Below are 22,671 nucleotides of genomic sequence, written 5' to 3'. Positions count from 1 at the left end.
CGTTGGAAAAGTATCTGAGGACCTGTAAGGATTTTAGAGGAAAACTAGCAGGAATTCTTAGCTTGTTTTAGCCCTCAAAATCTTGTCATCGGCTATTTCATTGTGACATATCCCTACATTATCTAGCCCCTCTATCCTACACACATATGTACACTGATTTTGAGGGGCTAAGGAGGAAGAAAAGATAAAAGAAAGTAATATACATTTGTGAGATTAATTCAAGGCATGCGATGATTCAAGCCAAAGCATATGGGATGTCAGCAGCAGAGATCTTTACTGCTCTGAACCCAAAACATTATGTGATGTAAAGATTAATCTCATGGAAAACCTGCTGATCTCGGTGTACTCCAGGTGTTAACGTTGTGTTCCGTTTGCTCTGACACAAAGCAGCACCATAGGTGGGAAAAAGTCAAGGACATTGTTTGCAATTTACTCACTTTTATAATTCAACAGTTTGCAAATATTTTATTCCTCTAAGTAAAATGTACCTGGAATTGATGTTGCAAAAGGACTTTATATAGGAACCTACCCATCCATCCTAGTTGTGTCTCTGTATTGTAATCTTATGCTGTATATAATATCCCTGACTATTGTAATGGAGACAAGACACACAACAATTTTTAGCTCAGTTAAGATATTTAAAAAGCTTTCCTCTTGCCTGAGTTTTGAAAATTCCATCATTCTGTGAATAATAGTATTTGTGTTTTATCAATTGCTACAAATGTTTACAAATTATCCATAATTCATTATTGTATATATCTTAAAAATACAATTATGTTTTGTTTATGAGTACCTATTGATATTCCTTCATTTAATGTCATCAGCCTATCTTTCTATTTCCATTGTTTTATTTGAATTTGAAATTTTCTTTATTTGTATTTTTTTTTTTTTTTTTATTCTGCAGAAAAGGCCAATGTAGGCAAGCATCCTCCAGTTGCAATTCTGCCTCTTGGGACTGGCAATGATCTAGCGAGATGCCTGCGATGGGGAGGAGGTAAAGCAGCTGCAACAACAAAAGCAGAAACAGTACACAACACCCCTTTCCCTTGCAAAAAAAAAAAAAAAAAAAAAAAAGAAAGAAACAAAAACCATATGATTTCAGTGAATATAACGGATGTGGTATATATAATATATCATTTTGAGCAATAATCTTGGATAGAAGAACAAATAGTGGACAAAGAGACCATGGGTATTGGGTTTTAATGTGGTATTAATTACAGACTGAAACTAGACGAGTGCAAGTTTCCAAACATCTCTGGTTTTTGTTTTTGTTTTTTATTTTCTGTTTTTATTTTTTCTTTTGATTTTTTTGTTAGAAAATAAGGTACACATGGATGCACTTAATTTTTATATTTTTAATTTATAAGTTGGGTGGTGAAATCACAAACAAAGGAAAAATGAAAGGCTTAACGAATTAGTTTCCCAGGAGTGAATACATTAAATGATACTCAGTTTTTAAGACTCACTCTATGCTAGCCAGCTGTGCTCTGCACTTTGGCTACAGAGTTGACAAAATAAAAACAAAAAGTACCTTAACTTTTAGTGGCACATAAAATCACACGTGAGACTTTACACTAACAAGTAAACAAATGATCATTGTAAGGAAAGACATCACTGAGGATATGACATAGAAAAGAGAAAACTACTAGCTAGATAATGACACAGCCATGTAAAGCTGGGTGTGAACTTCATAGGCAGAGGGAACATCGAGTTCAAAGGCCCAAAGTGGCAAGGCACTTGACGTATTCAAGAAACTGAAACTGAAATAGTGTGGATGGAGTAGGGTAAGCAAAGAGAGAATATTTTGAGATGAGGTCTTAAAACATTTTGCAGAGTCACTAATAGGCTATATTTATCTGAAGATCACTGAACACCACCAGATAAGATCACTAAACACCACCAGACTTTGGTAAAGAAGCAGGACTTGAATGCTAAATATTTTTAGCATCAAAGCTCATTTAGAGAAGTTTGAAAAGTGTCTACTAAGACAAGGTGAACAGAGTCCCTGGGGAGCTTGTTAAAAATACAGTGGCCTGATCCCACCCCAGACGTGCTGAATGGAAATATCTGGAGTTGGGAACTGAGCAGATTACTTTTTTTTTTTTTTAACAAAGTCCCTAAGTAACTCTGATTTACAGCAAAGTTAGAGAACAATTCCATGAATATCTGACCAACTAGCTCTAAGCTGTGTACATGCTTGACTAAATCAAGAACTTAGTACGTAATCTATTTGGGATCTTCAGTAAGAATATACTTAAGGAGTATTTTCATGAGTTGCATTAGAGTTCATGAAATCTAAAGAAACGAGTAAAGACATCACTATTTCTGATAAGATACTTGTATTTGCCAGGGTTCATACAAGTGCATTGATTAAAAAGAAAGAATATATGTGTGTCTTCTTGCCATAATCTTCGGTAACATATATTTGATGTATATGAAAATTAGTAATTTTATTTTTGCTTCCAAATTAACAAATGGCCTAAATCTCAAATTTGATAAAGAAGTCCATGTTTGGCATACTCTAATCATTCTTGTGAAACTGCATACAAAGTACTAACAATGGACAAAGGCAAGGACATGTGTCAAAGTATCTATTAGTGTTGAATTCTCTGTGAGTGTCTGATATGTGTTGGCACTCTTCTAGGTACTAAATATACAGTGAGGAAATAAACAAATGGCTTCTATCCTTCTAGAGATTACATTTTCATTGAGTATAATGGACAATAAATCAAACAATAATGAAACATATAGTTATAAAATGATATCAAGGAATCAGAAGAATGAATAATAGGATGAACTATCTAGCTAGATGGGAAAAAAGGTCTCTCTGAGGAGGTAACATTTAAGCTGGACCTAAAATATAAGAAGGAGGAGAAATAGCTCTCTGTGTTTCAAGGACTGAAGGAAGGAATGCAGGTGGGGTTGCTGAAGAAGCAATGCAGTGGTGGGCAATTAGGGGTGGTGAGTATTATGACTTTGGAAAGATAATTGGGAGCCAGATAATGCAGGAATCTGTTTGTCATTCTAAGAGTTTTATTTGATTGAATTTGACATGCAAAGTGAAGCTTTGAAAGTCTCAGAAGCAGAGTAACACACTGACACATTTTCAAAACAGATTAATTTGGGAGTAGAAAATAAACTGGTCAGAAAATGTGAAAACATGCAGAACTATAGTTCTCCAAATGAGAACTTCTATTATAGCTGTTCTAATTACATAATAAAGTGAGTAGACTAGAGCTTGTATGATGTAAATCAGGCAAGTAGACAAACTGGAGGTACGTTTTCAGGCTCAGTTTAATTGTACTTACCAGTGGATTGGTTAGGAGTTTTAGAGAAAGCAAGGTATCAAGATACCCAAGTTGAGCAATTAGGGAAATGAAGATGCCATTTGCTAGAGATTATTAACAAAGAAATATGCTTTACAGTGGGATTATTTCTTGACAGATGTGAAACTTTGAGCACGTTACCTAAAAACTGGATGTAGATTCCTCATCAGAATTTGAAGAAAATAATAGTGTGTACCTTGTAGGTTCTTGTGCTAAACTGATAAATTGTTTGCACAGTGTTTGTGTTAGTTTGTTTTCACACTGCTATAAAGACATACCCAAGACTGGGTAATATGTAAAGAAAGTTTTAATTGACTCACACTTCCAAATGACTGGGGAGGCCTCAGGAAACTTACATTCATGAAGGTGAATGAGAAGCCAAGGCATGTTTTACATGGCAGCAGGTGAGAGAAACAAATGAGCAAAGGGGAAATAGTCCCTTATAAAACCATCAGATATCATGAGAACTCACTCACTACCACCAGAAGTGCATGGAGGAAACCACCCTCATGATCTAATCGCCTCCCACCAGGTCCCTCCCTTGACACATGGGGATTATGGGGATTACAACTAAAAATGAGATTTGAGTGGGGACACAGAGCCAAACCATATCAATGTGTGTGTTAAGAACTTTATGCAGTTGCAGTAATTATTATTATGCTTAGTATTTGTAGAATAAAGTACTTCATTCCACCATTAATCATTTGGTTCACTTAAGATTCAGGGAATCTATTGACTTGAAGCCTCTTTTTTATAAGCATATATTTTCATATTTTGGAAAAGTTGACACTGTAAGTCTGTAGGATATCCTAGCTTAATTAGCATTATTTTTGTAAATTTCTGGCATTCATTAGTCTCTCTTAACAACAATTTAATGGCAGGGAAAATCTTGTTAGTGTAAACTAAGGAGGTAAGTAATAGTTGTAAATGGGACACACTTTTATACAGATTTGTTGTTGCATTTCTTTATGTGATTTTCATTTGCAACAATTTCTATGACTTTTTAGATTCAGTCATTATAACATTATATCATTAAATATAAAATAAATATTAATTATGTTTTCATTTTGTTTCTTAGCCTGGAGTGATTACAGGCTTTAAATCAAAATAATAAAAGTAAAATAACATTGTTCTTTTCTATAAAAATCTTTTGCTGGCATATTTAGTGGATTTGATTTATCTTTTTTAAAATCATGATCTTCTTGGGTACAGGAATCCTATTAATAGTTACATATCATTATTTAACTACCTTGAGAATACATACAAGAAGTAGGGAAAAGATATTTGTTAAAGTTCATCTATGTGAATCACTTCTGAATTGCAGATGTTGTAATTCTCAAGATTTATCTATTGCCTCTTTCTACTTTTGCTTGGCTAGAAGACAGATTTAAACTAGCCTTTTTCATGTTTAGTCATAAAAATCCCTATACACATATCCAGTGGTAAAGATTTTAAGCTGAGTGATCCTGCTGCAATCTAGCAGTGGTAATTGATTTTCATTACATTCATTCCTCTCATGTTCTCTCCTGGTTAGGTTGCTGTTCCTACATTGTTCCAGTGTTATGTTGGACGGTACTGCTATTAACCTGAGACATGACTGAGAACAAATTCAACATATCTTAAAGCACTGTTATTTACTTGTATTTCTACTGCTTGTGTATATGTGTACACATACACACACGATACTCCTATATTATAATATATATTATTATATGCAAATTAATTTATGTCTAAAGACTATCAAGTTTATTCTGAAATGAAAGCAGAATTTGGAAAATAGATGAATATATTTAAGTGTTTTTATTTAATTCAGTAGGTAAAATAATATATATGTATATAATTTATTTGTGGAGCTATTACTTCTTAAAAGAAATTAACACTTAGAAATGAATTAAACATTTAGAATAAGGTGGCACTATTAAGAAACATGAAATGTTAGTAAATATAATTATCATAATCTTGCAGTTTAAACCATTCAGTGTTTTGCCACTGAGTACAGCTATATGCATATTAATAATATTTACATCTACAAATTATACTATAGGATATATGATAGCTTTTAAAATAATATTTAATGTTTTTAATGTTTATGTAATCATTACTTATTGTACCCTTTACTGTATGTATTAAATAGCACGTAATTACTTTTTAAACCTGTGTAAGGTAAGAAGTGATAATGGGCTCCAGAAGAGGTATTCTAGTTTCTGGTGGCCTTCACCTTCTGATAGTTAATTGAACAGATACACCTTAAGTGTAATATATTCCTCTTTAGGGAATTTTGGCATATGAGAGTGCCTGTTTTCTTTTAACCCAATGAGTTTATTCAATGATATGTATGCAAATAGCTCTAATGAGGACTCATAGCCTCTGGCATTTCCTTGTTCAACAATTAAATAATGAACAGAAAAAAGCAAAAACTGAAAATATTGTTCCAAACAAAATATCATTTTAGGGCTATATGTGTGCTTTTATATGGGTGAAGAGAGAGATGATTTAATTTAGTACAATATTTCAAATTCTGATGATATCATCATCAGTAGTATAATATTATTGAGAACTTTCTATTCTCTGTTTTAGGCCTCATGTACTGAGATCTTTTTATACATTATCTTGCTTAATCTTCACAAGAAACCTAAGGTTTTGACAGGGAAGGAACTAATGTTAAGGGAGATTAAGAAACAGAAAGAGTAACTCTGTCAGGTTTAGGCTGCAGTGATAACTATAATGTTATATACCTACAGGTAAATTGAATATTGATAATGCAATATTGACAAGACTTTTATTTTCAGGTCATGTTGACTATCTATCATAGATTCATTAAAAAACTGATTTGTTGAGCATTTACTCTATGGCAGGCCGGGTTAAGAGGAACCTGTAGTGAGAAAAACACAAGTAACAGCAAGGTGGTGTACTAGTTCTAAGATAGGGCCAGTTTTGAGAACTGTGTGTAGGGGACTGAAGGAGGGGCATCTGAGCCATTATTTTAAAAGGGTGCTTTCCAGAATGAAGTGCTAGCAAATTTATTAATTTTATTTAAATTTATTGTTTTAAAGATGGAATATTGCTCTGTTACCCAGACTGGGATACAGTGGTACAAACATAGCTCACTGCAGCCTGGAACTCCTGGCCTCAAGTAGTCCTCCCGCCTCAGCCTCCTGAGTAGCTGAGACTACAGGCATAAGCAGCAGCACTGGGAAGAAGTATTAGCAAATATAAAACCGTGCCAAGGAAATAGATGCAAACCAACCAGAAAGAAAGGGGGTACCCTGAGTAGATAGAATAAGAAACAAAATTTTAAAACGAAGAGTAAGACCTTTGACTTAAATTGAAAGTTTTATATCACTAGAGAGGAAAAGGTGAGGGTAAGAGAGTGATGGAAAGGAAAAAGTCTAAAATGACATCCACATTTTTGACTTTAGCAACTGGGTAGAGGATGATGTCTTTGTGAAGTCAGCTGCACAGGAGGAAGATATGGAAGCAGAGAATTCATTCAATTTTGAATCTATTTATATAAAGTTTTGTGGGGTATACAGTACAAATGTTCACTTGGCAGTTGTATATGCTGAGAATTGGCACCACAAAAGAGAAGAGAAATACAGTACGTGTTACAAATTAAAGTTAAGAATTAAATGTGGGTATGAGTATAATGTTATAATTAATTCTTCATTTGGTGGTAGAATGTGCTTCAAAATCATTATTTATCTTTAGAATATTACATATGCATAAACATACGGAAACATAAAAATACAGCTTTTTTATTTGGTTGGAGTTCTTTTCTCAAGGTATTTTTTTTTCCCCATTAGGTTATGAAGGTGAGAATTTGATGAAAATTCTAAAAGACATTGAAAACAGCACAGAAATCATGTTGGACAGGTGGAAGTTTGAAGTCATACCTAATGACAAAGATGAGAAGGGAGACCCAGTACCTTACAGTATCATCAATAATTACTTTTCCATTGGCGTGGTAAGATTTTCCACTAAATTTTACCTTTATACCTATACTGGATAATCACAGTAAGAAAACTTTTACACTATGAAACTTTACTGATTATAAATAATTGATTTTACCTTGTGCCATCAAAACATCTCTTCTAATAGGCAATTATTATTGCTCTAATGACTAATTATTATTTTTATCACTTACTAATTTAAAGTCAGAGTATCAGCAACTGACATATTTTTCATGTTTTAAACAAGGGGAAAAAAACTATATTCTTTGTAATTGGTTTATTTGTGTTACCAAAATGAAGCTTAGAATGATTTAATATACTTACAAGTTTTAGAGTATAAGCTAAAGCTCCATGTTATTGAAAATGTGAAAATATTGCATTAGATTTTATCTTACTTTGAGATTTATTTTATAAAATCATTATAGCTTACTCAAAATCTAAGAAAAGTCTACAAAAAATCCTGCTACTATTCTCAAGTGATTAATAAGTCAGAAGGCTGACTTTTCACTTCATTTCTTTTAGAATTTTACACAGAGTAAAATATTATTTGGCAGTTGAAATAGTTGTTAAAATGTTAATCCTAAAGGAATAATTTTAACAGTGATTATATGTATTTTTAGCCAACGATTATGAAATCTAAAAATATATAAAGCATTACATTCCATTTAATGTATGTCACGCCATGCTAATTTTATGTCATGTCACATCACACACACACACACACACACACACACACACACACACACACAGTAAAAGGCTATAAAAAGGCTAGTAGAATATAGAAAACATTGGTTGTGTCCATGAACTTAAGAGGTAAGCTACCTGGGTAAGAGTCTTTAAGCAAATTATTTAATCTCAGTATCTCAGTACCATGCTGGTTGTCATTTCCTCTCTTATACAGTTACAAATATGATTGTACATTTAAAGAATCTCATAGAATGGTAGATAATAAAGGCTAAATATATAATGGTTACTAATACTGTAATGACTATTTTTATTTGAAAGAAAAATGCAATGTCTCTTGATGCAGAGAAGCCCTCCTATTCACACTGGTATAAAAACAGTATTTTTAAGGGCTTTCTTAGTGTATCACTTAGACACAACCTAATTCACTCATTGTAAGTGCACTTTTTAATGATTTTAGTAAATTAATCCATTTTTAGAACATTTCTATTATGCAAATCAGAACCCTCATGCCCATTTTTATTCAATCTTGGCTGCTTTTCCCAGTTTCAGGAAGGAATTGATTGGCTTTCTGCCTCTAAGATTCGTCTTTTATGGACATTCTGTATTTCAAAATATCCAAAATCTCACAAATAAGCACTAAAGGACTTACTCATGTAACCCAATACCACCTGTATGTACAATAACTTATGGGAAAATAATTTTTAAAATCACACAATATAGGACTTTTGCATCTGGAGTCTTTCACTTAAGATGAAGTTTTTGAGTTCATTCATGTGAATTGTATAAATACTGTTTTCCTTTTTAGTTGTTGAATAGGATTCTGTTGCATGGAGGTATCAGATATTGCTTATCCCTTCATCAATTGATGGACATTTTGATTGTTTTCAATCTTTAGATATTAATGATGCCAATCTCTTAAGTCTCTTAGGATTCTTTGTTTGTTTTGGTTACTAGACTTTTTAACTCCCGAATTTCTACTTGGTTCTTTTGTTTATAATTTTGTATCTTTAATTAACGTTTTCTATTTGGAGAGTCGTTGTTGCTATACTTTATTCTTTAAATGGTGTTTCTTTTAATTCTTTTGACATATTTATAATATATGTTTTGAAGTATTTATCTGTGAAGTCAAACATCTGTGCCCCCTCAGAGACCTTGCTTGTTTGCTTATTTGTTATTTTCCTAAATGTGTGACACATTTTCCCATTCTTTTGCATATCTCCTTGTTTTTGCTGAAAACTGAAAATTGTTTATATTTTTAATTCCCTGGATTTTTATTTGCCCACAGTGGTTATTATTGTTCCTATGTTTGTCTATTTAGTGACTTGCCTGTGGAGCCTTTCTTTCTTATGGTGTATATTGCTTTGCTAAAGGTCACCACTGTGTCAAAATGGTTGTCTAGAGATTGTTCTCAAACACTTCGAGCCAGTAAGTCTTTTGTTTGTCATCGCATCCATGTGTTCATTGAAGAATACATTCAAAGTTCAGGCAATTAGAAATCACCTTCAGCTTTTAACATAATCTGCCCTTTCTTTTGTCTCTTCTGCTTATGTACAAAACCTCTCATTTAACCAAGGAAGTGTAGATAATTAGGATCCTCTTATGTCTCTTCTGAGCATTTGTGTAGCCTTGCAAATCCATACAGATTTTCAGACAGCCAGGAATATATAGAAGTTTATCACAGTTCATATGAAAGTTTGATTCCAAGATCTTTTGTTAAATTTCTGGCCAATCTGCTAGTTAATTGCTTGCCCTAGAGTCAGTTTCACAAACTATAACACTGGCTCTCCCTGTTCATTTGCCACAGATATCACTACTGTAAGTGTAAGCTGTAAAACAATGTTCTAGGCCATAGAGATTTTCTGGCTTCCATTTCAAATCAAGTCAGCTCCACACAATGAAGCTACTTGTTTTCTTAGCTTATTCCACAATAAGGACTACAACACCCAGGAACCTGAAGGCTAAGGAAGCAGCCCAAGACTGAAACATCACTAGAGAGTTCTTATCTGAAGCTCAATAGTTTTTTCTAAATATTTCTCATTTTTTATATGCTTTGGTCAATTTCCAGGGATTCTCAACAGAGGAGAATTTTGCTTCCTCCCGGAGGACATTTGGCAATGTCTGCTTGATTGTCATGACCAGAGTAGGTTTTTTTGTTTTTTTTTTTCTTCTAAGTAGTAGGTAAAGTTGGGAATGCTGCTAAATACCCTCACTGCATAGGACAACACCTCAAATACAAAGTAAAGAATTATACAGCTCAAAATGTCAATAGTGTCAAGGTTGAAAAACCCTTATATTAGTATACAGAAATACACTTGACCTTTGAACAACACAGGTTTGAACTGCACTGGTCAACTTACAGATATTTTTTCAATAAAAGCTATACCCAGTGTAATTTGGCTCCCCTTTCACCTTCTCCACCTCTTTTGCCTCTGCCACCTCTGGAACAGCAAGATCAACCCCTTCTCTTCTTCCTCCCCTTTAGCTTACTCAATCTGAAGATGATGAAGATAAAGACCTTTATGATGATCAACTTCCACTTAATGAACAGTGTATATATTTTCTCTTTCTTGTGGTTTTCTTAACATTTTCTTTTCTTTAGCTGACTTTCTGGTAAGAATAGAGTATATAATATGTATAATATACAAAATATATGTTAATTGGCTTTATGTTATCAGTAAGGCTTCCAGTCAACAGTAGAGTATTGGTTGTTAAGTTTCTGGATAGTCAAATGTTACACTCAAATTTTTTGGTCTGCAAGAGTGGTCGGCGCCCCCAATTCCCATGTTGTTCAAGGGTCAATTCTGTTTAAATACAAAAAGTCAAGGTGTTTGAAAAGGAGAAATGATACAAAACCAAAAAACTTGAAAAGGAACGCTATTACAGAAATGAGGCAGAAAATAGCAGAGAGTAACAACAACAAAAATTCATAATGTTGACAAAACTGAAAGCTGCATTGTTGAGAAAAGTTAATCAGACCTATTGAAAAACTGATTTAGCAAAAGTACTATAAAGAAAATTATAAGTAAACAATATATGGTGAAAAAGAAAAAATACAAAATGTAAAAAATAAATGATAAATACATATATATATTTCAATTAAAAAATATATAATTGAAAATATATTATGACTGGTATGAGAGTATAGCAAATTTGCCAAATATAAAATCAACTTAAATATTCACTAGTATATTCTTATATTAGCAATAATCAACGAGTTTCCAAAAACAATAGCCAAAAAATTGAAAGTATCTGGGAATTAATTAAAAATATACATGACCTAATAAAGAAAATGTTAAAACTCTCTGCAAAGACACACAAGATCAGAATAAATGGAAACATTTTCTATTCTTATATGAGATTTCTTGATATAATATTCAAATTAATTTATAATTTAATGTATAACTACTCAAGATTGGAGCTGGAATTTATGACAAACTTATTTAAAATATGTATGACAAAAAGCTAAGTCAATTTTAATAATAAGGGCAGAAATAAATTTGTTTTACCAAATTAGACATGCTACAATCAGATTGGATAATTATAACAGAATGGTCCTATGAAATAATAGATGAATGAATCAATGAGGAAGTACAGAGACACATACTGGAACTTAGTATAGGGATGGCACTAAAATTCACTGGGGGAATGACAGATTATTTAGTTGATAATGTTCAAAACTAGCTCCCTAGGAAGAAAAATATTTTGTTAGAACTCTACCTCACATTATATAAGTACATGCCAGACTTATTGCAAAACTAAATTTAGAAGGCATTTAGAAACTAATAAAAACTGTGTGATAGAACGTTTATGATTTAAGGCAGATCAGAACAAATTAAACAAATAAGGTGGCTTTAACTGAGTTTTCTTTTAAAGGGTCTTTTTCCCTTTGACTTGGAGCTCTTTTGGCTGAGCATAATATGGGGATTAGGAGGATGAAGGGAGGAGTCATTCCACCTGGAAAGATTTACTCCTGCCCCAGGAACGTAAAATCTCAGTGCTCAGGGACATAATCACAGCAATAGATCTTCTACCTTGAATGTCATTCAACAAAGTCATCTACTCAGCAACTTGCTTTCCTCTTCCTCAATCAATGAATCTAGAATATAATGAAATAAAATAAATTAACTATCTCAAACCATTCTTGAATATATAACAAATAGTGGAGTTGAAGGATTTAAAGCATATGGGATGCATCTCAACTTTATGCTATAACCAGCATGAAAAAGTTTAAGATGAGCACATAGTTTGTACTTGAGATTGTCTCTGGGAACCCTTCTGCTGTCTAGTTACAAAGTGATCTCCAAGTTTGATTCTACTCTCAGTATTGTTTTCATTATATCAACTATTTTCCCTTATTTACTGACTGCTAGCATTGCACAATCTACAAAGAAACTTGCCTCAGATTTTTAGAAAATTCAAGAAGGTTAGAAATATGTAGCTATATCATCTTTATATTCATCGTGATATACCCTTTGTATTATTCAGAATGGGTTGACTGCTGGTACAAACAAACTCAAATTGTCAGTGGTCTAACAGTAATAAAAATCAGTTTTTCCTCACGTGACAGGTCAGGATGGGTTAAAAATTGGGGAGAGGCTCTGCTCTATTTTGTCAGTCAGTGACCCAGGCTCCTTCTATCTTGACTGATAACCTTCTCTATTCAACAACTGAATGGCTAAAGAAAGTGGATTTCTTTTTAGTGGGCCCATACCTGGAAGATGTAGCATCATTTCTACTCATAACTCACTGGCCAGATCTCAATCACTTGCCTGTACATAATTGTAAGGAAGCTGAGGAAATAAATTTGTCTACCTACGAAAAAAAGGGAAATTGATCAATAACTAGACACTATGCCAATTCCTTCTTTTTAGTGCTTTTCCAATTTAGCCAGAACTATTGGAAATGATCCTGAAATCACAATTAATTCTAAAAATAGATATTCTTCCACAGTGATGGTCCATCAATAAAAGCATATTTATTTAGTACCTTCTATGTACCAGGTACTGTTTGAAGATTAGCAATGAACGTGATAGAAGTCTGTTTAGTCACTAAGCTTACATGGCAATGAGGTGAAAGAAGATTGTCATGAGATACTAGACAGCTGGACATCAGAAGCAAAAACTAACTATAGATAACTTTACATATCCAAGGAATAAAACGTTCTACCCCATTAGTTTTATTTCCATAATTGATTCTTCATTCACTTATTTAATTAAACAAACAAGCAAAAAAAAAACTAAGCACTTATTTTTTCCAGGCTCTAGGGTTATGGGAGTGAATTAAAGACACAGGTCATCTGGCTGGGCTCTGTGGCTCACGCCTGTAATCCCAGCACTTTAGGAGGCCAAGGAAGGTGGATCACCTGAAGTCAGGAGTTCAAGGCCAGCCTGGTCAACATCGTAATACCCCATCTCTACTAAAAATACAAAAATTAAATGGGTGTGGTGGCACATGCCTGTAGTCCTTACTACAGGGAGGGTGAGACAGGACAATTGCTTAGACCTGACAGGCAGAAGTTGCAGTGAGTTGAGATCGCACCACTGCACTCCAGCCTGGGCAAAAAAAAAAAAAAAAAAAAAAAAAAAAATATATATATATATACACACACACACACACACACACATATATATACACATACATATATATGTATATTATACATATATATATACACACATACACACATACACAGGCCATCTCATTATTAGAACTTGGAGTTTAATGATGCAAGGAGATATTTTTAAAAAGTAAAAAACCAATGCACAACTACAACATTTTTGAAAATTATGATAACTACTGTGAAGGAAAACAAAAGCTACCGTGAAGAACATCAGCTATAGATTTGAGAGTCAGGAAAGGCTTATATAAAGAAGATGCGTTTAAGATGATATCTGAAGAATATACCTAAGTGAGATGGACACCAAAGAGTTGTTATGAGCTTACCAGGCGAGTATAACTGTATGTGAAAGACGAGATAAGAAAGAGCTTAGTGTCTTCGAAGTTCTGCTAGGTCAATGTGCCTGGAACATGGAGAGGGATAGTGGGAGTGAAAAACATGAAAGGCTGCTGTTAACACAGCTGCCACCATATCTTGAAGTCTCCTGGAAGACTATGGTGTGATATTTGCCTTTTAAGTGGTAGGTCACTGAATAATTAAATAATTATAATTAGGGAATGAGGTAACCCAATCTATTTGCAGCAGAAATTCTTCTACTAAACGTGATAGTTGGATATTAATTGAAAAATAAAACAATTGTCATAAAAATGACACAAACAACTTTAAATATTTTCTTTCTACCTAAAATCTATAAATATAATTGAATTGGCCATCTTCCCTAATAAACCCAGCCAATGTCTTAGTTTTGAATGTGAGTCACTGAGGCTCTACAAACTCTGCCTTGTGTAAACCACAGTCCATAATAAACCATCTATTGTTTTCAGTTTCAGTTTATTTAAAGTAGAGTAAAAACTCAGAAGATACTTGTGAAGCCATATGAGTAAAATCCTTCTAGATACTTACAATTGTTTTTAAAAATCTTTTATAATTATTACCCTTACATATAATTATATAGCAAAGTTTCAGCATTTCATTTATATTAAATTTTCCTAAAGCATTTGACTTCGTTTCTATAAACTGCATCTTTTTAAAATTATACTTTCCAATTATATGGAAAATTATACTTTCTAAATATAGGTAATTAAATTATATAAGTAAAATACAAACTAAAATAGGCATAAACAGGTTTGGAAACAACACGAGTGACTCTTGGTCATCGTAAATCTCAAAAACTAAAAAGAAAAATGTGCAGATTTACTAGATGGTAGTCTATTAACAATATTTAGATTCAATATAATTTATGAAAAAAATATTAAACTGGCCACTCACTTAAAGGAAGCTCAGTCTTTTAAAAAAATTACTATATTAAAAAATCATTCTGGTTGTCACATGGAGAATGGCATGGGAGTTTTCAAGAATGGAAGCAAAGCGACCATCCTAGAATATCTTCTAGTAAAATAAGATCAGATGAGTACACTAAGAGCCATGAATACCAAGAAAACTGGAGAGACTTAAGAAATATTTTGAAAATAAAATTGACAGTGTCCAGGGGATGGAATGAAATAAAATATCCTGAGGTTTTATGTTTAAAAATTAGATGGTCTCATTTACTGAGATGGGCTTAATTATTTATGATTCAGGTTTGGTGGAGGATATAAAGACTTGCTCAATTTGAGGTGCATGTCAGTGGAAATTTCAGGGCTATGGGTGGATATTTAAGTTGGAAGCTTAGAAGACTAGCTCAATTAGGGAGAATTTGGAGTCACTGACATATTTATTATTTCTATATGGCTATATGAATCACCTTCCTAAAATTCAGTGGCTTAATATGCTAACCATTTTATTATTCACAAGTCTGTGTGTCAACTGGGTGGTTGTGTCATTAGTGGAAGATTACCTGGAGCTAATCTATGCTGGTTTCCCTTGTATATCTGGCAGTTGGTTCTGGCTGTTGGTAGGATGATGATGATAAGGGGCCATATGATTCCCAGCATCCAACAGGTTAAGCCAGACTTTGTTACATAATGGTGGAAAATTTTTCAGTAGAAAAAGAGGGTAAAGCCCCATGCAAATCTCTTGATGCAAACTTCTGTTTGCATCCAGTTTGTTAATGTGGCATTAGCCAAAGAATGTCACATGACTAAGCTTACATTCAAGGAGAGAAGATGTAGAAACTACCTCCTGATGGAAGACAGTTACATTGCAAGGGGACATTCAGGAATGGGAGAAAAGTTTGCCCATTATTTTCCATCTACCTAAACATATACTTAAATCAGTGTGGACTGATAAGTATAATAGGGAGAGCTCAAAAAGAGAAGAAATGGAACTTTAGGATAAACTCTTGACGTTTACTAATACCTAGAGTCTGCTAGAGGAAGATTACATGGGAAACGTCCTGGAAAGCAATGACCAAAGAAGCAAGAGGAAAATAAAAACTATACAATGTTTAGGTAAGCAAAAAAAATAAATAAATAAAAAATAAAAAATAAATTAAGAAAAGAATGGCTTACTAAATAGAAAGCTGCTGAGAAGTCTGGTAAAAACAGGACAAAATAGAAGAAACTGGGCCAGTGAAGATGCATTTATAAAGACTATATAGTAACAGATGAGATATTTTAAAAATGAATTTTTACATTCCATTTGATATTAAAATACAAATAACAAGAGTGATATCAGCAACATGGCAGACTAGGAAGATCTTCATCTTCTTCCCCTGACAAACATATAGCTTCAGAAATATTTTACAGACTAATTCCCTTTGTGAGAAATCTGAAAATCTTTGAAACACCACTGTACCTTGGGAGAATGCAAAACCAGACTCATTTAAGTTGGTAGGGAGAATCGGGTTCCCTTCTCACTGGAGACCAGGCCCAGGCACATCATCATATGATCAGTAAGAAACCCCTCAACCTCCAGCTTTACCTACAGGAAGGGGTTAGTTTGAATGTCCAGCACTTCTACTTTTCCAAGGTATTTCCCTGGAAGGCTAGTTTCTGTCTTTCCAGGTTGGAACACTAATGAGTCCAGCAAAGCCAGCCACCTAGGGGAGAATACAGGCAGTGGCTTACACTAATGGACAACATTGATCCTTCTCCTTGCTCAGCACAGAGCAGGGAGGGAGGGAGGGAGGGAGGGAGGCAGGCAGGCAGGCAGGCAGGCAGGCAGGCAGGCAGGCAGGCAGGCAGGAAGGAAGGAAGGAAGGAAGGAAGGAAAGAAGAGAGGAAGGAAGGAGAGAAAAGACAAACAAGAAAAGAAAAGAGAAGAGAAAAGAAAAGGAAAAGAAAAGAGAAGAGAAAAGGAAAGGAAAAGAAAAGAAAAAAGAAAAGAAAAGAAAAGAAAAGAAAAGAAAAGAAGAAAGAAAAAAATTGAAGATGCTTAAGTTAGAAATAGCCCGGTGCCCACTGGGACTAAGTGACATCCTCAGCTTTCACTAAATAGATGAACAGCTCTCTTCACGAATGTTTCAGATCCAAGACTTTGGCATCTCAGTGACTTTAGTATTATGATTAGGCAACTGCTAAATATTTTGTTTTCAATGCATCAAGTTTTTGAAATAATTTAATAAACTCATGATCTAACAAAAAATTCAATTGACAGAAGTAGTTGAGTTTTCTAAAGATAAATTGTATAGTATAAACCCCATTACCTCTAAGGGGCATATGTTGTAGGTAATAGAAGGTTGCATAAGATTATTGTCTTTACCCCAAAACTAAGGCCCAACCTGAATGCATACTAAAGAGACTGCCTGAATTTTAGGTCAGCAACCTTTACAGAGAGCTTTTTGAGGGATTTCAGTTCAGAATGAGTAGACCATTATGCTCTCCCCTGTTTCCCCTTCCTTCAAAATGATGTAGGAGGACTGCAGAGCAAAAAGTAACTGAGACTTTAGAGACATAACATGGTATAATGTATAGGGAGAAATTCTTTAATAAACTTGGTATATGCAATTGACAAAGAAAACAGCAAGGAAAATATAATAGATTTTATAGGTTATTCTAACCTAGAGTACTACAGAAATTTGGAGATAGAAAAAGTTTATGTGCTAAGAAAGTTGATGTAATTACAGAGTATTTCTACATTTTTGAAAAAAATCACCATTACGTTGGAAATGGTATTAGGTCATGTTGGTCACAGGGAACACATACTAGCACGTTTCACACATACCTGTGGGCTTCCCCAGGGGAATATTTGGAGGCTTCTAAGAAAATAGGGACATGCACGTGATCCGCTTTCTTCAATTGCTTCAACTCTCCTGATTCAAATGGATGCTGGAGATCAGGGGCAGCTGGGAGCTAGTATACCTTGGCTTTGCTGGAGTCTTAGCTGAGGTACTTTAGGCAGGGATTTCTCCCCAAGTGGGCCGAGAAAGCAAATGGAGTCTAAGGACTGGAAAGCAGCAAATCTGAGGAACACAGAGTCAAACATACTGAACCTATAGGAGTGTTCTGATCCCCAACAGCCATAAAATTACTGAGCAGGTGAGTTGAGTTTCTTACTCAGATATCTAGATACAGCCTCTTGGTTTTCCTCAGCGGCTTGCTGGATTTTCAAAAGATACCAAGAAATTTACATCCTTAGGGAATAGTGTGTTTTCTGGAATATCCATGAACAATTTATTAAAATCAATTACACACGTGGCTACAAAAAAAAAATCAATTTTTTTTTTAGAAAAAGCAGAAATTTTAAAGGCAAATTGATCTCATATACTTCAGTCATATTAGAGGTATGCAAAAAGTTGGTCTAAAAATCTTAACATTTGAAAATTGTAAAACATTTTTGTTTAATTATAGGGTCAAAGTTGAAATAAAAAGGAAAAATGGCAAACTATACAGGAAATATACAATTCTAACGTAAAATTGTGAAAGGCATCCTCAGAGGAAGACTAATAAACTTTCAGTTTTAGAACATAAAAAGGAATTTAATATTTATAGCAGAAATTTAGATACAAAGATAATATAAGAGAAAATTCATTACTAAGAATGTTGTAATTATGATATACTAATCCTCTATACAGAAGGTTTACGTATGTATATATATCTAAATTATTTATTATATAAATATTGATCATAAATATATAAATGGCAATTATATATAATAACTCTATATAGATATATAGAGAGAGATAAAAATGTGGAAATGTGGTTCCAGACAAGACCAATACTGGATGCATCTAGAAGGAATTTCTTGAAAAAGAGCTATGAAAAAAGAACATCTTAGAAATTTCATTACAGCTAACAAGTAAAAGAACAAAATAGTAAACATTGAGAAAGATAAATGAGATAAAATAATCAACCAATATTGCAGTAAAATAATTTTAAGAATTTTTGTATACCATAATAAATAATAAATATATAAGGAGTCTAAATGATAATTTCCTTGATGACAAACAAATAAATTTGGAAATAAAAATAAACCAAGGGACACCAAAAATACTAAGAAATTTAATAATTTCCATAAGCAAAATTAAAATTTTTTAAAGTAAAATGGAAATAAAAATGGAGAAAGCATTATTTACAAGTTAACAAATATATGAGGATTTTCTATCAAAAGCCAATACGCATATGGCCAAAACTGTGTATGGAGGAAAAAATTATAGCCATAAAGGTGTTATTTTATAAAAAAGATAAAAATAAGCAATATTCAAATTAAGAAAGAACTAGGAAAAAGCTACAAGACAAATAGAAAGTTAAGATGTAATTGACAAAACGAAAATAACTTGGAAAAAAATAGCAGAAGTATAATGATAGACAAAACCTAAAGCTTTTTTCTCCTCTAAAAAAAATGGCAAATAGAATACAAATAAATGGGCACAAGTTTTTTTAACAGAAAGAAAGAAATACACAGCATAATAAATTTAAAGACATAGCCACAGCTATGGAAAATATTTTAAAAAGTATAAGTATATCATCTGTGTTTATATGGCAATAATTTTTTTATATAGAAGAAATGGAACATTTTGCATCCAAATATAAATAGCTAAAATTTGCTGAAGAACAAGCGGTAGCAAATCTAAAACAGTGGTTCTTAAATTTAAGCATAAATTAGAATCACCTAAAGGGCTTGTTAAAATGCAGATTACTGGTCTCTACACCCAGGTTTTCCATTTGGTTTGTCTGCGATTGGGGGCGGGAGCTGAGAATTTGCATCTCTAACAAGCTTCCAGGTGATCCTAATGTTGCTTGTCCAGTATGCTATTTTGAGAACCACTGCTTTCAGTTAGCCAAAGGGGAAAAAGTAGAAATGTAGTAAGAGAACTACTAAGCTTGGTGTCAATTCCATTTACTATTAAGAGCACAAATAGTTTTTATATTTTAACAAAATTTCAGAATGCAGATTAAAAGGGAATGTTTCTCCAATTCGTTTTACATATATTGAAAACCTCAATATCAATACCTCATAACCATAGCTTCCAAAATAAAATGTACGTGTGAATATAAATGCAACAATTGCAGACAAAAATAATAGGAAATAAATTCAAGTAGTATATCTAAGAACAAAAATCTATTGACCCAGTCAGGTTTATTTCAACAAAGCCAAAACAGGTCAATATTACTACAATTATTTGATTTAAATAAAAAACAAGAATTGCTGTTTTTTGTGATTAAAAACAAATGGAAAAAAAATTAAACTTTTTTTTATAAATCAACATACAGGGGCATAGTGTATGCATTCCAAATAAAATGAGGAGGAAGACCATAATTCTTCTATCACTATTTCAGTAAACAATTTTTTCCAAGTGAACTAATTTAATAATGAAAAATTAAATGTTTAAAGATATAGAGAAATCAGTTATTAATATTTGAAGGTGATTATTATATATAATAAATATTCATCAACTAGAAAGAAACTAGTAAAGCATTGTAATGAATACTAAATATATATTTTTAACCTATAACTTTCCTTTGTAATAATACCAGTTATTATGTTAATATGAATAAAATTTTGTTAACAATACCAGGAAAACTAAAAATATGCCAAGGTTTACATTTAGTTAAAAAACCACTCAGCTTATATGAAGAAATCTAAATAATTGTATGCAAAGTTATAAAATAAGGCTTGAATGTTAAGAATTTATCTTATATTTCTGTTACAGGAAAGGGGTCTCAATCCAGACCCCAAGAGATCATTCTTGAATCTCCCGCAAGAAATAATTAATTAGAAAAATTAATAATTTCACTGTAAGCTGAAAGCAACTTTATTAAGAAAGCAAAGGAATGAAAGAATGGCTATTCCATAGAAAGAGTAGCCCCAAGGGCTGCTGGTTGCCCATTTTTATGGTTATTTTTTATCATATGCTAAACAAGGGGTGATAATTCACGCCTCCCCTTTTTAGACCCTGCGAAGTAACTTCCTGATGTTGCCGTGGCATTTGTCAGCTGTAATGGTGCTGGCTGGAGTGTAGCAGTGAGGACTACCAGAGATCATTCTTGTGACCATCTTGGTTTGGGTGGGTTTTGGCAGGCTTCTTTACTGCAACCTGTTTATCAGCAAGGTCCTTATGACCTGTATCTTATGGCAACCTTGTATCTCATTCTGTGACTTACAATGCCTTAACTGTCTGGGAATGCAGCCCATTAGGTTTCAGTCTTATTTTACCTAGCTCCTGTTCTAGATGGAGTTGCCCTGATATTCCTTCATGGACAGATTCAATATTATTAAGAGATCAGATCTCCCCAAATTAATTTATATATTAATTCCTTTATTCTGAGAATTCTGATAGGGTCACTGGGGATTGTTTTTGATTAATTTTAATTTGCAGTTGAACAAAAATGCCATTAAAATATTAGGAAATAGTGTCCTACAATGGTCAATTTCCTTGCCATGTACTAAATGTTACTGAATTTCTGTAACTAAAATGCGGTGGCAGAAAACTAGATTAATAGAATTGAATATAAAGCGAGACAAAAACAAACAAAGTACAGAGATACAGAATATTTAATATTTGTTAGATGTTAAAGTATCAGATCATTGGAGAAGGATGAAATGCATAATACATGAAGTGACAGAATTGGTTATTCATTTACATAACAATAAATTCATATTTCTACTTCAAAGCCATGTGAAATATACATCAAATAGATTAAAAATACAAATAGAAGAAATACACTTATATTAGAAGAAAATATAGAAGTAAATTGCTATCATCTGGAACAGGAGAAACTTGTCTGAGACCAGCAAGAATCTAGAATCTAAAAGGTAAAGGAAATTACGGTTGTGTTTTCTTGATCTTTCCTTTTAAAAATATATATTAAAACTCATTAACTTTTAAATTTCAAAGAAATGTTTTCAACAAAAATAATAGAGTTAATAAACTTAAATATTGAATTCCAGTTTAAAAAATAAGCATGTAATAGAAAAATACTGAATAGCCAGATAAAAAAAAATTCCTAATATTTTTAGTTAACAATGAGAGATAAAATTATGCAATAGGTTACCATATTTTGCCTTTCAAATTATTCAAAATTACAAAGATTCATCTCTATCCGTCAATAAGTCAATAAGTATGATGCTGTCAAACTTATTGACATGATGATGTTAATAGAAAAATCGCCACATTCATATTGTGTGATGGACTTATAAATTTAAATATTTTTATTATGTGATAGTATCTATTAAAATTTAAAAATGTGAATACCCTGTGAGCCATTCATCTCATTTTAAAAATCTGTTCCACAGGGGAAAGAATAGAAAAGCATAAGCTGGGCAAAACATATTTAAAGACATAGTAGTTGGGGAAACCTAAAAATTTATCAATTTGAAAATAATGTACAACCAGAAAAGAGGTCTGCAAAATTTAACATTAAATTACCAAAACAAATTGTCCATAAATAACATTATTTCTCATATCCTACTTTGGTGAAACAGGACAATACAGAAACGACCTTAAGGAGTTGTTTGGGACTTTTAAAGCTCTTACAACACTTAACAGTACTGCTCAAGAAACATTAGGGAACACAGTGGTGATCAAATATCAATGTCTATACGTAGCTGTCTCCTAAAACATATAAAGGAACACACAAATATATATATCAAAATATATATACCAAAACATATAAATGAGTCCACAAATATATGCACCTCCAGCATGCGAGGAGACAGAGGGAAATAAAACTTCTTAATGTAAGTTTAAAATGTGGTGGGATTATGGGTGATC

At 32.9% G+C, this 22,671-nt stretch overlaps 1 protein-coding gene across 19 annotated transcripts in view; it reads left to right on the top strand.

Annotated features, from left to right (window-relative positions):
- Positions 1 to 22,671, top strand: part of DGKB (diacylglycerol kinase beta) — an 832,080-nt gene that overhangs the window by 390,767 nt on the left and 418,642 nt on the right. For all 19 annotated transcript variants that reach the window (XM_030932056.1, XM_030932048.1, XM_030932051.1 and 16 more), the window contains 2 exons: positions 905 to 994; positions 7,130 to 7,290. In XM_030932056.1, coding sequence (XP_030787916.1) covers positions 905 to 994; positions 7,130 to 7,290 — 251 coding nt within the window. The remainder of the gene's footprint in view (positions 1 to 904; positions 995 to 7,129; positions 7,291 to 22,671) is intronic.

The sequence above is a fragment of the Rhinopithecus roxellana genome, chromosome 6, assembly GCF_007565055.1.
Source record: "Rhinopithecus roxellana isolate Shanxi Qingling chromosome 6, ASM756505v1, whole genome shotgun sequence".
Taxonomy (NCBI): Eukaryota; Metazoa; Chordata; class Mammalia; order Primates; family Cercopithecidae; genus Rhinopithecus; species Rhinopithecus roxellana.
This window is presented reverse-complemented; position numbering and strand designations above follow the sequence as displayed.